The sequence below is a fragment of the Trachurus trachurus genome (assembly GCF_905171665.1).
Source record: "Trachurus trachurus genome assembly, chromosome: 6".
NCBI lineage: Eukaryota > Metazoa > Chordata > Actinopteri > Carangiformes > Carangidae > Trachurus > Trachurus trachurus.
In genome coordinates this window covers 36,229,950-36,246,187 of record NC_139897.1, presented here as the reverse complement: position 1 = coordinate 36,246,187, position 16,238 = coordinate 36,229,950, and the positions used below count along the sequence as shown (strand labels likewise).

General features: G+C 48.3%; 1 protein-coding gene across 1 annotated transcript in view; it reads right to left on the bottom strand.

Annotated features, from left to right (window-relative positions):
- Positions 1-1,696: 1,696 nt before the first annotated feature.
- nup160 (nucleoporin 160) overlaps positions 1,697-16,238 on the bottom strand; it is a 35,622-nt gene continuing 21,080 nt past the window's right edge. The window contains exons 18-34 of the mRNA XM_083973264.1: positions 14,998-15,148; positions 14,209-14,278; positions 13,928-14,026; positions 13,721-13,840; positions 10,790-10,885; positions 10,556-10,650; positions 10,311-10,407; positions 9,482-9,587; positions 9,012-9,172; positions 7,041-7,101; positions 6,629-6,739; positions 5,913-6,036; positions 5,679-5,780; positions 3,877-4,018; positions 2,825-2,950; positions 2,179-2,268; positions 1,697-1,866 (exon numbers count right to left, since the gene is read on the bottom strand). Coding sequence (XP_083829390.1) covers positions 1,783-1,866; positions 2,179-2,268; positions 2,825-2,950; positions 3,877-4,018; positions 5,679-5,780; positions 5,913-6,036; positions 6,629-6,739; positions 7,041-7,101; positions 9,012-9,172; positions 9,482-9,587; positions 10,311-10,407; positions 10,556-10,650; positions 10,790-10,885; positions 13,721-13,840; positions 13,928-14,026; positions 14,209-14,278; positions 14,998-15,148 — 1,835 coding nt within the window. The 3' untranslated portion in view covers positions 1,697-1,782. The remainder of the gene's footprint in view (positions 1,867-2,178; positions 2,269-2,824; positions 2,951-3,876; positions 4,019-5,678; positions 5,781-5,912; positions 6,037-6,628; positions 6,740-7,040; positions 7,102-9,011; positions 9,173-9,481; positions 9,588-10,310; positions 10,408-10,555; positions 10,651-10,789; positions 10,886-13,720; positions 13,841-13,927; positions 14,027-14,208; positions 14,279-14,997; positions 15,149-16,238) is intronic.

The following is a 16,238-nucleotide window of genomic DNA, read 5'->3' as shown; positions in this document are numbered from 1 at the left end:
ACAACAAGTGTTCAAAAGGATTAAAAACACAATAAAGCCCAGAGGTTTGTTTCCTGTGTGTCCTGTTTGCTGGTCGACACTAGTTCACATGGATTTAAAACAAGGACCTTTGACCTCTGACCTCCAGCTGAACAGGAGAACAGGAAACCTTGGTTGGGTTATTATGGTCTGGCCACTGGCTGGTTTCATCATGTTTATCTGATAAAAGACTGAACCAGAGATGGGGACTCGAGTTTGCGACTCGAACTCGAGTCCCACTTAAGTCGCACCCACAGAGACTTCAGACTTGACTTGGACTCGTGTTTTGAGACTTGTGAACAATCTTTATTTTTTTTGGCTCGTGCCTCCGTCCTGACAGGACGACCGACGACCTTTTTTCTTTTTCTTGTTTTGCCGTTAACACACCACTAGCGGAGCAGCGCCACATGACCGGTAACGTTATTCAGATGGAGGTTAGATCTTCATATTGAACTCCTACAGAGTGCAGCCAAACACCAGTGTCTAAAGAGAGAGGAGCAGCAGAGCTCCTCTGACAGCGCAGTCAGCTGCTGCGGGTGAGTGACAGGTGACTGTGAACTGGCTTTTTTTTTTTTCTTTTTAATAGCGGCACCGTCCGTAGCCTACATGCACAACGCCCGTTTGTTGTGAAACTTTCCTTCACGGGGACTAGCTGCTGAATAACGGGCACATATTGTAGGCTAAATCCTCCTGTTTATTTATGTTTTTGCTGCGAAATATGACTGAAGGCTCGTATGGAAGTCTGTACGTGTCGACACGCCCCCATGAGTTGACGGAGCTAATTAAAAAAATAATAACAACGATGCGGATCCAGAAAGGTTTTGCTGCACATAAAGATGTGAGCTATACCACCCAGATCTAATGACCTATAATTAACAGCCTAAATCATGTTCCATGTTGTTCATCTGGGTTTTCTGAATTCAACAAAGCAAAAAAAAGAGAAAAGGCCAGTGCAGTGGGGCAGAGCAGCTTTGATTCTTTCTTGACTCAGAATACAATTTCCTTTAAAGGAAAGCTTTCATTGTGTGTTTTCTTCATATTGCATTGCAATATCCTGTTTAAAGTGATCATATACTAAACAACTAATCAATACTGTATAGATAAAGGAGTGATAATAATACAGTAAATGCTTTGAATCTCTTAGATTTAGCTGTGAAGTATCTTTAGTAGACCGGATAGCAGCAGATGATAGAAGGCTCATTACAACCAGAAGAGACAGGAGACTTTTATTTTTTAGAGACTTGAGACTTGACTCGGACTCGTGACCAAAGACTTGTGAACATCTCTGGACTGAACTCAGTTTCATCTGATTTAATTATTTTATCTAAATGTTCTGGTCTGGTCGTCAGGGGCGACCACCTCCCTCTGGTGGTTAAAACTATCCAGATGTTGGTCGTCAGGGGCGACCACCTCCAGATGTTGGTCGTCGGGGGCGACCACCTCCCTCTGGTGGTTAAAACCATCCAGATGTTGGTCGTCGGGGGCGACCAGGATCTCTGTGAGATTCACCATTTAAGTTTCGCCGTCGACCCTCTGGCGTCTCTGATTGTTTGTTTGTGTATTAATGTTGTTTATTAATGTTGTTTACACTCATCTCGTCCTGTCAACACTCTTGTTGTCAATAAAGAACGAACCAGTTTGATCAGAAACTTTTTATTTCTTAATTTACATCAAAATCAAACGAGTAGAAAAGATACAACATTCTTCTAGAAAACAAACAGCTGTCGTCGTGGCGTCGCTGTCGTCGTGGCGTCGTCGTGGCGACTAGCGGGCGAGGAGGCGGTGGCGACTGGTCTGATCCACCAGACGATGGAACTCGTCCAGTTTGTCTCGAACTTTGTTGTAAACCTGAAAGAGATCGCAGGTTCAAGTCCCTCAGGAGGCTCAGGGCTTTTATTGTGAAAAACACAACAACTCTACTCACAGTGGTGTGTGTCTGTCTGTGTGTGTCTGTGTGTGTGTGTGTGTGTGTGTGTGTGTGTGTGTCTGTGTGTGTGTGTGTGTCTGTCTGTGTGTGTGTGTGTGTGTGTGTGTGTGTGTGTGTGTGTGTGTGTCTGTGTGTGTCTGTGTGTGTCTGTGTGTGTGTGTGTGTGTGTGTGTGTGTGTGTGTGTGTGTGTGTGTGTGTGTGTGTGTGTGTGTGTGTGTGTGTGTGTACTCACGGTGGTGTGTGTCTGCGTCAGCGCCTGCAGCAGCTGGTCGATGGACGTGTACGGCAGCCAGACGGGAGAACAGGTGGCGGAGAGCGGCCGCTGCAACACACACACACACACACACACACACACACACACACACACAGAACTCAACTATTATTATTGATCATTATGAAAAGATTAAAACATGTTAAAGGGACAACCAGGAGTTTCTATCTGGTTATAAAAAGTCTGATATTAATGTGGATGAATCTACGTTACCACTTGTTAATGGTCCATTTTAGATAAATCTATGGTTTTGTCTCTATGGTTATTTTGTTATTATTAGTGGTGGTGGAAATGCTGGGCGAGCCGACCAGCGTTTCTTTACTTTCGGTTTCGTGGCGAGTCATGAGAATAACGCCGCCGAATCTCCGTTTATGGTGGGAACTACGACGGTATGTGATCGTCTTCCAACCTCTGACTTTAATTCTTGATGAATGAAAACATGAGTCTGTCTTGCACCGGTCAAAGAATTTCACGGTGCGGAGGCTCATAAATGTGGAAACACTTCGCTTATCCAAAACTCCTCGTTGTCCCTTTAAGTTTAATATTAACTCGGTGGTAGTAGTGTGTGGTGGTGCAGCTGCGTCCTGATTGGCCGGTCCAGTCTCACCTGGATACCGAAGTAGAGGTGACCTCGTCCCAGCAGAGCGTCTACGTACTCCAGCACCAGCTCGGCGGCCGCGTCCAGCTGGTCGAAGTTCAGGTAGAGACGCAGCAGAGACGCCGCGTCCACGGCCTGACAGAGAGCATCATGGGTAATGAACACAGAGCAGAGAGCATCATGGGTAATAAACACACACACGGCCTGACAGAGAGCATCATGGGTCATAAACACAGAGCAGAGAGCATCATGGGTAATGAACACAGAGGAGAGAGCATCATGGGTAATAAACACAGAGGAGAGAGCATCATGGGTAATAAACACACACACGGCCTGACAGAGAGCATCATGGGTAATAAACACACACACGGCCTGACAGAGAGCATCATGGGTAATAAACACACAGAGACACAGGTTGTGTCCGAAACCATTCCCTCCTCCCTATATACCGGACCGGACAACTCTGGCAGCTGGACACATTTATTGAGGCTGCTGCACTACTGCATTTATTTGGTAGCTACACCGGTCACTACTTCATTTATTTGGTAGCTACACCGGTCACTACTGCATTTATTTGGTAGCTACACCGGTCACTACTTCATTTATTTGGTAGCTACACCGGTCACTACTTCATTTATTTGGTAGCTACACCGGTCACTACTTCATTTATTTGGTAGCTACACCGGTCACTACTTCATTTATTTGGTAGCTACACCGGTCACTACTTCATTTATTTGGTAGCTACACCGGTCACTACTTCATTTATTTGGTAGCTACACCGGTCACTACTGCATTTATTTGGTAGCTACACCGGTCACTACTTCATTTATTTGGTAGCTACACCGGTCACTACTTCATTTATTTGGTAGCTACACCGGTCACTACTTCATTTATTTGGTAGCTACACCGGTCACCACTACAACAACTGGTCACTAGATAGAGAGGAGGGGGGGTTAGGACACAGACAGAAAGACGCTGCGTCCACGGCCCGAGCAGAGAGCATCATGGGTAATAAACACACACACAGACAGACAGCTGGCTCCTGATTGGCCGAGCCTCACCTTGTAGGAGCGGACCAGCCAATCGGGCAGCGGCGCTCCGTGCGACAGCAGCTTGTTGATGACACAGCGGTGATGGCGGCCGTTGTCCGACGGGAACCGGTCGAGGTAGGAGGAGAGCAGACGCCACGCCTCGTCAGCCGCGCTGACACACACACAGACACACACAGAGACACACACGGTATTGATTAGGTATCGATCAGAGGTAATAATTAGTGTTGTCAAAGTTAATTCTGTTTAGGAGATAAATGTGAAAAGTGAAGCTTCATGAACTGGACAGAAGAGCAGCTCGGTGGTTACACAAATCACCACCTACAGATCAATAAATAAAAGTTTCACAACCAACCAATCGGCCGATAGCTGTTCTCTTTACTTTACAGAGGGAAGTTCAGTCATGTGGTTGTTTGTTCGTGCACGTGCAGCAGCTTGGTAGGAAAAAGGAAAAACTAAATATGTTGGCACATGCCCATAAGTGGTCTGGAGTGGTTCAACCTGCACTTCAACACATGTAGCCGATCAGAGGTATGGATGGGAGGATGGGAGGTATGGGAGGATGGGAGGTATGGATGGGAGGATGGGAGGTATGGATGGGAGGTATGGATGGGAGGATGGGAGGTATTGATCAGAGGTATGGATGGGAGGATGGGAGGTATGGATGGGAGGTATGGATGGGAGGATGGGAGGTATGGATGGGAGGTATGGATGGGAGGATGGGAGGTATTGATCAGAGGTATGGATGGGAGGATGGGAGGTATGGATGGGAGGATGGGAGGTATTGATCAGAGGTATGGATGGGAGGATGGGAGGTATGGATGGGAGGATGGGAGGTATTGATGGGAGGATGGGAGGTATTGATGGGAGGATGGGAGGTATGGATGGGAGGTATGGATGGGAGGATGGGAGGTATGGATGGGAGGTATTGATGGGAGGTATGGAAGGGAGGATGGGAGGTATGGATGGGAGGATGGGAGGTATTGATCAGAGGTATGGATGGGAGGATGGGAGGTATGGATGGGAGGATGGGAGGTATGGATGGGAGGTATGGATGGGAGGATGGGAGGTATGGATGGGAGGTATGGATGGGAGGATGGGAGGTATTGATCAGAGGTATGGATGGGAGGATGGGAGGTATGGATGGGAGGTATGGATGGGAGGATGGGAGGTATTGATCAGAGGTATGGATGGGAGGATGGGAGGTATGGATGGGAGGATGGGAGGTATGGATGGGAGGATGGGAGGTATTGATCAGAGGTATGGATGGGAGGATGGGAGGTATGGATGGGAGGATGGGAGGTATGGGAGGTATGGATGGGAGGTATTGATGGGAGGATGGGAGGTATTGATGGGAGGATGGGAGGTATTGATGGGAGGATGGGAGGTATGGATGGGAGGTATTGATGGGAGGATGGGAGGTATTGATGGGAGGATGGGAGGTATGGATGGGAGGTATGGATGGGAGGATGGGAGGTATTGATGGGAGGATGGGGGGTATTGATGGGAGGATGGGAGGTATTGATGGGAGGTATGGATGGGAGGATGGGAGGTATGGATGGGAGGTATGGATGGGAGGATGGGAGGTATGGATGGGAGGATGGGAGGTATTGATGGGAGGTATGGATGGGAGGATGGGAGGTATGGATGGGAGGTATGGATGGGAGGATGGGAGGTATGGATGGGAGGTATGGATGGGAGGATGGGAGGTATGGATGGGAGGTATGGATGGGAGGATGGGAGGTATGGATCAGAGGTATTGATCGGAGGTATCGATCAGAGGTATGGATCAGAGGTATTGATCGTGTTCTCACCTGGACTCCTTGGTGTTGACGACCGAGGACAGCTGGTTGTCGGCCAACCAGCTCCAAGCTTCGTTCTGAGTCTCCTCCCCCCCGAGCTGCAGACGCACACACCTGAGCAGACACACAACCATGATGTCATCGGTTCAGACAGACAGACACACACACACACACACACACACACACACACACACACACACACACACACACACACACACACACACACACACACACAGATAAACCTACTTGAAGGCCAGCCCCTCGAACACGGGGCTCAGACTGAGGTCGAAGGTCTGACTCAGAGTCAGAGCTGCGTCGAAGAGACCGGACTGAACCAGCAGGGAGACCAGCTCACCGGCCGACGCACTGCCTGGTAGGGGGGGGGGGAGAAGATATAATCAATAATCTATAATCAATAAACATGAGGGGAAGAATATGGAGGAGGAGGAGGAAGAAGAGCAGCTAGGTTCAGTAGTCTGACAGCCCGGTCGCACTGGACGTGGAACTGAAACGCAGCCCTGGAGCGGAGGCAGTTTCAGATCGGCCACGTTACCGGTCTGCCTGGTCGCAGTGCGCCGCCTGCAGCGCTTCAGATCGGTTCAGTTCTATTTGTCACGCGAGCCGCGAGCGCCGAGAAAGCCGTCTGTCAATAGACCAGATCGTACCAGACAGGAAGTCGGACACAGAAAAGGCGAGAGAATCCGGTCAGTTTTCAAAACAAAATGATGATTACCGGTAATCAAGTTGTTGCTTGTCCGTCTTTACATATTTTACCGTTGCGTCTGCACATGAGACACACACACACGTTTAAAATGACGTGTGTGTGTGAAACCGAGTGAATACGAGTATGAACGACTGCAGTCGATGTCTGACGGGCGCAGAGAAGAGAAGTAGCTCCCAGTGCGACCGGCCAAGCACCAGAGAAGCCACGTGCAGTGCGACCAAGGGGTGAGTCTCCGTACCAGCGATAGCGGCGGACGGTGGGTGATGCTGCGCCAGCGTCAGACGACTCCGAGACAAAACAAACTCCTTCTCCAGGTCGCGGAGCTCCAGGATGTCCACCTGCCGCTTCACTGGACACACAGGGACGAGACACAGGGACAGATGTTAGGACACGCCTCCTACAGGAAGACACGCCCCCAGAGAGAGGACACGCCCCCTACAGGAAGACACGCCCCCAGAGAGAGGACACGCCTCCTACAGGAAGACACGCCCCCAGAGAGAGGACACGCCCCCTACTGGAAGACATGCCCCCAGAGAGAGGACACGCCCCCTACAGGAAGACACGCCCCCAGAGAGAGGACACGCCTCCTCCACGTCTGTCTGTGCATGCAGAACGTACCAATAAAGTTGTATTCAAAGAGCAGCTCTGACCTGGTTCAGATGAAAACTCTCCGTCTGAGTTCCTCTTGGGCGACGCTCCGGGACGCTCGTACTGCAACCACATTAATACACCGACATTAGTTTCAACCACATTAATACACCGACATTAGTTTAATAGTTAAAGGGTTATTTCTGTTTTTTACGACCTGGACCTTATTTCTATCATAAACTCATTTCCTCCCCCAGATAACTTTGGTGTCATTACAAGTGGTTGTGATGAAATGAGCTCCAGCCAAGAGCCGCGTATATCCGTTTATAAAACGTAAAGGTGAAATCCGGCGATCTGATTGGTTGTTAACCGTGGTATAATGAGCAGTTACCACGGCTACTATTCTAAAGCCTTATCACAGCGTAGGCTATCACTCCGCCTCAGGCACGTATGACTGGTATGAATGGAAGTTGTTGTCATGTATCCATGACAACGGACTGTTGCAGTCCGTAGCCAAAGACAGCTGATGTTTTTAGGATGTTAAAAATGTAGTAAAGTAGAGATACCCGAAAAACAATTCAGACTGCTAACGCTAACTGCCCTGTAGACTCCATTATACGGATATACGCTACAATACGCTAACTGCCCTGTAGACTCCATTATACGGATATACGCTACGCTAACGCTAACTGCCCTGTAGACTCCATTATACGGATATACGCTACGCTAACTGCCCTGTAGACTCCATTATACGGATATATGCTACGCTACGCTAACTGCCCCGTAGACTCCATTATACGGATATACGCTACGCTAACGCTAACTGCCCTGTAGACTCCATTATACGGATATACGCTACGCTAACTGCCCTGTAGACTCCATTATACGGATATACGCTACAATACGCTAACTGCCCTGTAGACTCCATTATACGGATATACGCTACGCTAACGCTAACTGCCCTGTAGACTCCATTATACGGATATACGCTACGCTAACTGCCCTGTAGACTCCATTATACGGATATATGCTACGCTACGCTAACTGCCCCGTAGACTCCATTATACGGATATACGCTACGCTAACGCTAACTGCCCTGTAGACTCCATTATACGGATATACGCTACGCTAACTGCCCTGTAGACTCCATTATACGGATATACGCTACGCTAACGCTAACTGCCATGTAGACTCCATTATACGGATATACGCTACGCTACGCTACGCTAACGCTAACTGCCCTGTAGACTCCATTATACGGATATACGCGGCTCTCGGCTGGAGCTCATTTCATCACAACCACTTGTAATAACACCAGAGTTATCATCAGTGGTGGACAGTAACAGAGTAAATTTACTTGAGTACTGTACTTCAGTACATATCCACAGGATTTGTACTTTACTTGAGTAATAGATTTCTTTGGTACTTATTACTCTACTTGAATACATTTTACTGGAGTGAATTAGTAGGAAGGCTGAAAAGTACTGGTTACTTTCAGGTCTTTTTCTAAAATCCTATTGGACACAAGCTGTGTTTGTCAGAGAAGGAAACCCTAACCCCTAAAAGCAGCACATCAGTGCAGCTGCTTTCAAAGAGTTCATTCTCACTAACAAGAGTTAAAAGCTCCTTACATTCATTTAGAAACAATTAGAGTCATTCATTGATGTGGAGAATAAGACATTTACTCTTACTCTGACTTTGACTTAAAGTACCTTTAAAAGCAAGTAGTTTTTTACTCTTACTGCAGTAACATGTCGACTGAGATACTTTTACTTGTAACAGTAAATGTTGACCAGTAGTATTTGTACTCTGACTCAAGTACTGGGTGTAGTACTCTGTCCGTCTCTGAGGAAATGATCGGAGTTTATGACAGAAACAAGGTCCAGAATGTAAAAAAATGGTAATTATCCTTGAATATAAGAGGCAAAGACTGCCAGCCCTAGTGTGTGTGTGTGTGTGTGTGTGTGTGTGTGTGTGAGTGTGTGTGTGTGTGTGAGTGTGTGTGTGTGTGTGTGTGTGTGTGAGTGTGTTACCATGGCGCCGGCGGCCGGCTGGACGATCCAGGCGTACTCAGGTCTGATGAGGCGGAGGCAGTTGAGCGCTGCTAGGTAACAGTTGACCTGTTTCTGGAGGCCGAGGCGAGTCCGAACCTCACGGCCCAGACGCATCCCCAGCTCAAACATCACCGTGCCCGCTGCACACACACACACACACACAGAGAGACACACACAGACACACACACACACAGAGACACACACACACACACACAGAGAGACACACACACACACACACACACACACAGAGACACACACACACACACAGAGAGACACACAGAGTTTTATTTATTTATACATTCAGATATATGTGATACATTTGTACATCCCATGTTCGATCATGTTACCTCTACATGTGTGTTGTCTGTGTGTGTGGGTGATTGACTGTATTTCTATGATGTCACCAGCAGGCGGTGATGTCACCAGCAGGCGGTGATGATGTCACCTACCCTTCCTGTAGTTGTGGCGGTTGATGTGGAAGGCGTACAGCAGCTCGTAGTAGTTGTGAGCCAACAGGTCCAGACCGCGAGCACGGGACTCGATGATACTGACCACCTGGGGGGGGGGGGGGTCAGAGGTCAGAGGTCACTAGAGGTCAATAGAGGTCACTACAGGTCGGGGGGGCAGGGCTGTCACTACCCGATTTGCATCGCTGCCCGATGTGTGACAGCTACGTACGGCAACTCCACTTGGACAAACTTAGTTGAACTGACTGAGGATCACTGCCCTATGTGCGTCGCCACAGACGCTTTATCTTTTTATTTATTAGTAATGTAACTTTATTAGTAATGTAACTTTATCAGTAATGTAACTTTATTAGTTATGTAACTTTATTAGTAATGTAACTTTATTAGTGATGTAAACTGAGGGTTGGTTGTGGTGGTTTGGATCTTGATGCTCAGAAAACAGGAACAGAGGCGACTTTTAGTGTTTACTCTCGGCCTCATCACCATGACAACCACAAACAATCACAATCACAACTACCACAACACTCACTGAATAAACGAGTCTGCCGCGGCGGCTGTTTTATGACGGACGTCCACGGGTTTTTTAAAATCATTTTCACAGTACCGTATTTTAAATGTACAGAACTTTAAGCAGACTTCGACTTCCGCTTGTACGCAGATCAGGCAGCGACCTGATGAAGTTTGTCCAAGTGGAGTTGCCGTAGACAGCTGTCAAAGATGGCGGCCGGTTCGCACATGCGCAGACCAGTATTTACACAAATCGGACAGTGACACGGGGGTCAGAGGTCACTAGAGGTCAGGGAGTCGTTACCTCGTCGTGCAGGTTGACGTAGGAGAACTGGACCAGGTCCTGGAGCTGAGACCGTTCACACAGAACCACCACCAGCTGCCGCAGACAGTCCAGCTGCCTGTAAGACAACACTCAGGTCACACCGGCTCAGAGGCAGGTAGGTAGGTAGGGGTGTGTGTGTGTGTGTGTGTGTGTGTGTGTGTGTGTGTGTGTGTGTGTGTGTGTTTCTATGGGTGTGTGTGTGTGTGTGTGTGTGTGTGTCCTACATGCTGCTGTCTGGATTCTGCGTCAGAGCTTCGTAGGCTTCACTGTTGTGTCCGAGGTCCAGATGGTGTTTGAAGATACGAGTCCACAGCGCCGCCTGAGGAGACACAAGGTCAGCGTCACCGTGGTTACGGGTAGGTCACAGGGTCAGCGTCACCGTGGTTACGGGTAGGTCACAGGGTCAGCGTCACCGTGGTTACGGGTAACATGATCGTGAGCGGTCAGCTGACTCTCACCTGGCTGTTGGCGTCGGTAGCGGCCTCTGTTATGGCCAGAGAGGCGAGTTGGATGACGAGCTCAGGTAGACCCACGTCCTCTAGCAGCCGCAGCACCTGAGAGGGAACGGGTTAAAACTGGTTTAAACCGTTTTAAAACTGATTAAAATGGGTTTAAACTAGTTTAAACTGGTTTAAAACTGGTTTAAGTTGGTTTAGATCCAGCTCAACTAAACTTGAAGCTGCTATCAGAGTTCACTGGTGTCATGACGTTGAGGTGTTAAATTTTTCAGATGTCAAATCAATATATGGCCATGTGCATTTCTTTACAATGAAGCTGCGAAAAATCAATATATGGAGCGGTAAAATACGTTTTTGAAGAACATGCACCTTATTGTTCCACACTGTTAGCCAAGATAATGTTTAGTCCCCAGCACTAGTGTTAGTGCCCAAAATAAGAGATTTGAGGGCATCCCCCAAAAAATTTTGCGCGCGCTATGACAATAACGTTCGCTGTGCCTCCTCCAATTTTTGGGCTGCATGACGCCCCTGGGTGTTGAGGTTTCAAGATGTTCAAAGTGTTGAGGTGTCGAGGTGTTCAAAGTGTTGAGGTGTCAAGATGTTCAGGTGTTGAGATGTTCGAGGTGTTGAGATGTTGAGATGTCAAGATGTTCAAGGTGTTGAGATGTTGAGATGTTGAGGTGTCGAGGTGTTCAAAGTGTTGAGATGTTCAGGTGTTGAGATGTTCAGGTGTTGAGGTGTCAAGATGTTCAAAGTGTTGAGATGTTGAGGTGTTCAAGGTGTTGAGATGTTCATGGTGTTGAGGTGTTCAAGGTGTCGAGGTGTCAAGATGTTGAGGTTTCAAGATGTTCAAAGTGTTGAGATGTTCAGGTGTTGAGGTGTCAAGATGTTCAAAGTGTTGAGATGTTGAGGTGTTCAAGGTGTTGAGATGTTCATGGTGTTGAGGTGTTCAAGGTGTCGAGGTGTCAAGATGTTGAGGTTTCAAGATGTTCAAAGTGTTGAGATGTTCAGGTGTTGAGGTGTCAAGATGTTCAAGGTGTTGAGGTGTTGAGATGTTCAAGGTGTTGAGATGTTCAGGTGTTGAGGTGTTGAGATGTTCAAGGTGTTGAGGTGTTGAGATGTTCAAGGTGTTGAGGTGTTGAGATGTTCAAGGTGTTGAGGTGTTGAGATGTTCAAGGTGTTGAGGTGTTGAGATGTTCAAGGTGTTGAGGTGTTCAAGGTGTTGAGATGTTGAGGTGTTGAGATGTTGAGATGTTGAGGTGTTGAGGTGTTCAAGGTGTTGAGATGTCAAGATGTTCTTTACCTTGTTATAATACTGTAATCTGGGGGTGGGAGCAGCTTCTTTACCTTGTTATAATACTGTAATCTGGGGGTGGGAGCAGCTTCTTTACCTTGTTATAATACTGTAATCTGGGGGCGGGAGCAGCTTCTTTACCTTGTTATAATACTGTAATCTGGGGGCGGGAGCAGCTTCTTTACCTTGTTATAATACTGTAATCTGGGGGCGGCAGCAGCTTCTTTACCTTGTTATAATACTGTAATCTGGGGGTGGCAGCAGCTTCTTTACCTTGTTATAATACTGTAATCTGGGGGCGGCAGCAGCTTCTTTACCTTGTTATAATACTGTAATCTGGGGGTGGGAGCAGCTTCTTTACCTTGTTATAATACTGTAATCTGGGGGCGGGAGCAGCTTCTTTACCTTGTTATAATACTGTAATCTGGGGGCGGCAGCAGCTTCTTTACCTTGTTATAATACTGTAATCTGGGGGCGACAGCAGCTTCTTTACCTTGTTATAATACTGTAATCTGGGGGCGACAGCAGCTTCTTTACCTTGTTATAATACTGTAATCTGGGGGCGGGAGCAGCTTCTTTACCTTGTTATAATACTGTAATCTGGGGGCGGGAGCAGCTTCTTTACCTTGTTATAATACTGTAATCTGGGGGCGGCAGCAGCTTCTTTACCTTGTTATAATACTGTAATCTGGGGGTGGCAGCAGCTTCTTTACCTTGTTATAATACTGTAATCTGGGGGTGGGAGCAGCTTCTTTACCTTGTTATAATACTGTAATCTGGGGGTGGCAGCAGCTTCTTTACCTTGTTATAATACTGTAATCTGGGGGTGGCAGCAGCTTCTTTACCTTGTTATAATACTGTAATCTGGGGGCGGAAGCAGCTTCTTCACCTTGTTATAATACTGTAATCTGGGGGTGGGAGCAGCTTCTTTACCTTGTTATAATACTGTAATCTGGGGGTGGCAGCAGCTTCTTTACCTTGTTATAATACTGTAATCTGGGGGTGGCAGCAGCTTCTTTACCTTGTTATAATACTGTAATCTGGGGGCGGCAGCAGCTTCTTTACCTTGTTATAATACTGTAATCTGGGGGCGGGAGCAGCTTCTTTACCTTGTTATAATACTGTAATCTGGGGGCGGCAGCAGCTTCTTTACCTTGTTATAATACTGTAATCTGGGGGCGGCAGCAGCTTCTTCACCTTGTTATAATACTGTAATCTGGGGGTGGGAGCAGCTTCTTTACCTTGTTATAATACTGTAATCTGGGGGTGGCAGCAGCTTCTTTACCTTGTTATAATACTGTAATCTGGGGGTGGCAGCAGCTTCTTTACCTTGTTATAATACTGTAATCTGGGGGCGGCAGCAGCTTCTTTACCTTGTTATAATACTGTAATCTGGGGGTGGCAGCAGCTTCTTTACCTTGTTATAATACTGTAATCTGGGGGTGGGAGCAGCTTCTTTACCTTGTTATAATACTGTAATCTGGGGGCGGCAGCAGCTTCTTTACCTTGTTATAATACTGTAATCTGGGGGTGGGAGCAGCTTCTTTACCTTGTTATAATACTGTAATCTGGGGGCGGCAGCAGCTTCTTTACCTTGTTATAATACTGTAATCTGGGGGTGGGAGCAGCTTCTTTACCTTGTTATAATACTGTAATCTGGGGGTGGGAGCAGCTTCTTCCTCCTCGGTGCTCGTCAGTCGGGACAGGAACTCCTCCTTCTCCACCTCGGTCGCCGCCTCCTGGAAGCACTGCAGCGCCTGAGGAGAAACAACAGGGAGCTGGAGGGGGCGGAGCTACAGCACAGGTAGGATGGAGGGGGGCGGAGCTACAATGATGACACCTACCTTCTGGCCCTCCCCGTTGGCCAGGTAACACTGACCCAGCATGAAGCGACAGGAGCCGATGTTCACCTGACACCACGGACCAATCAGCCGCACGTACTCCTGAGAGGACAGACAGGTGAGAGGACAGAGGAGAGGACAGGTGAGAGGACAGACAGGTGAGAGGACAGAGGAGAGGACAGAGGAGTGGACAGACAGGTGAGAGGACAGAGGAGAAGACAGGTGCTCAGGTGTTGAGGTGTCAAAGTGTTAAAGTGTTGAGGTGAGAGGACAGGTGCGTCTACCTGCAGCTGTGTGTACTGACAGTTCGCCATCAGACACTCGGGGAACTGGAAACCGGGGTTACTGGGCCACCTGGGAGGAACTGGTTAAGGAGAACAGGCAGGTGGAGACAGACAGCTGAGTGTTGCTATGGAGACCAGGCAGGTGAGTGTTGCTATGGAGACCAGGCAGGTGGAGACCATAGACTGTAAAGAGAACGGCCGTTGCACCGTGACGTCACCCATTGGTTTTGGGGGAGTCTGTTTTGTGTCTCTACTACGGGGGTTTGAACTGCGCCATGTTGGCTTAGCAAACACCGCTCTCTACCTTCAGCAGTAAACACAAGCACGTGTAGGGGGTGGAGGAGGTGGTGGCGGCGAGTTTTTTTTTTTTTTACGACAGTGATGTGCCTCCCAGGACTGTGGGGGAGCTCCGGAGAGGGAAAAAAAAGAGAAACCAATGAAGCTATTTCCGGCCGACTTGCATAGTTCTGCTTTAACCTAATAATAGTAAAACGGTAGAGTTTTAAAAAAAATTGGTTGAGACCAAAAAAAAAGAATGTACCAGGCTGTAAATATGTTTTTTAAGCTGTAAAATCGGCTATTTTAACATGGGGCTCAATTGGAGTTGCTCCCTTCTGGTACCAGCCCCCAGAGGAAGAAGAGGGGATTGCAGTTTGTTGAACAAGGAAGTGACTTCACTTCTCAGACCCACAACTGCCAACCTTGGTGGAGACAGACAGCTGGGTGTTGCTATGGAGACAGACAGCTGGGTGTTGCTATGGAGACCAGGTGACTCTAGGTGAAGGATACAGCAGCTGAGCCAGCAGGTGCACCACGCTGGACATCATGTGGGTCCAGAGCAGCAGGTTGGGGTTCTGCTGCTGGCTGTAGATCTGAGACATGATGAGTCTCCGCGCCGACGTCTGGTAGAAGAGCTCCACCACCGTCTGAGGCGACAGCGCTGGAAAACAGGTGAACAGCTGGTTTATTTCCCGCTCTAGCGCTGGAAAACAGGTGAACAGCTGGTTTATTTCCCGCTCTGGCGCTGGAAAACAGGTGAACAGCTGGTTTATTTCCCGCTCTAGCGCTGGAAAACAGGTGAACAGCTGGTTTATTTCCTGCTCTAGCGCTGGGAAACAGGTGAACAGCTGGTTTATTTCCCGCTCTAGCGCTGGAAAACAGGTGAACAGCTGGTTTATTTCCCGCTCTAGCGCTGGAAAACAGGTGAACAGCTGGTTTATTTCCCGCTCTAGCGCTGGAAAACAGGTGAACAGCTGGTTTATTTCCTGCTCTAGCGCTGGGAAACAGGTGAACAGCTGGTTTATTTCCCGCTCTAGCGCTGTTATTATGGAACTTTACTAAGTTTTAATATGTGTTCATGCGATAAAGTAACCGTCTGAGGGGACAGCGCTGGGATGGAGACAGAGAGAGAGACATGGGTTAGGGTTCCAGGTACCGTCATTTACAGACTATTGAGCGCACCTGAGTAGCACCTGAGTAGCACCTGGGTAGCACCTGAGGAGCACCTGAGTAGCACTTGAGTAGCACCTGGATAGCACCTGAGTAGCACCTGAGTAGCACCTGGGTAGCACCTGAGTAGCACCTGGGTAGCACCTGAGTAGCACCTGGGTAGCACCTGGGTAGCACCTGAGTAGCACCTGAGTAGCACCTGAGTAGCACCTGAGTAGCACCTGGGTAGCACCTGGATAGCACCTGAGTAGCACCTGAGTAGCACCCGGGTAGCACCCGAGTAGCACCCGAGTAGCACCTGAGTAGCACCTGAGTAGCACCCGAGGAGCACCTGAGTAGCACCTGGGTAACACCTGAGTAGCAACCTGAGTAGCACCTGAGTAGCACCTGTGTAGCACCTGAGTAGCACCTGAGTAGCACCTGAGTAGCAACCTGAGTAGCACCTGAGTAGCACCTGAGTAGCACCTGAGTAGCACCTGAGTAGCACCTGGGTAGCACCTGAGTAGCACCTGAGTAGCACCTGAGTAGCACCCGAGGAGCACCCGAGTAGCACCTGGGTAACACCTGAGTAGCACCTGAGT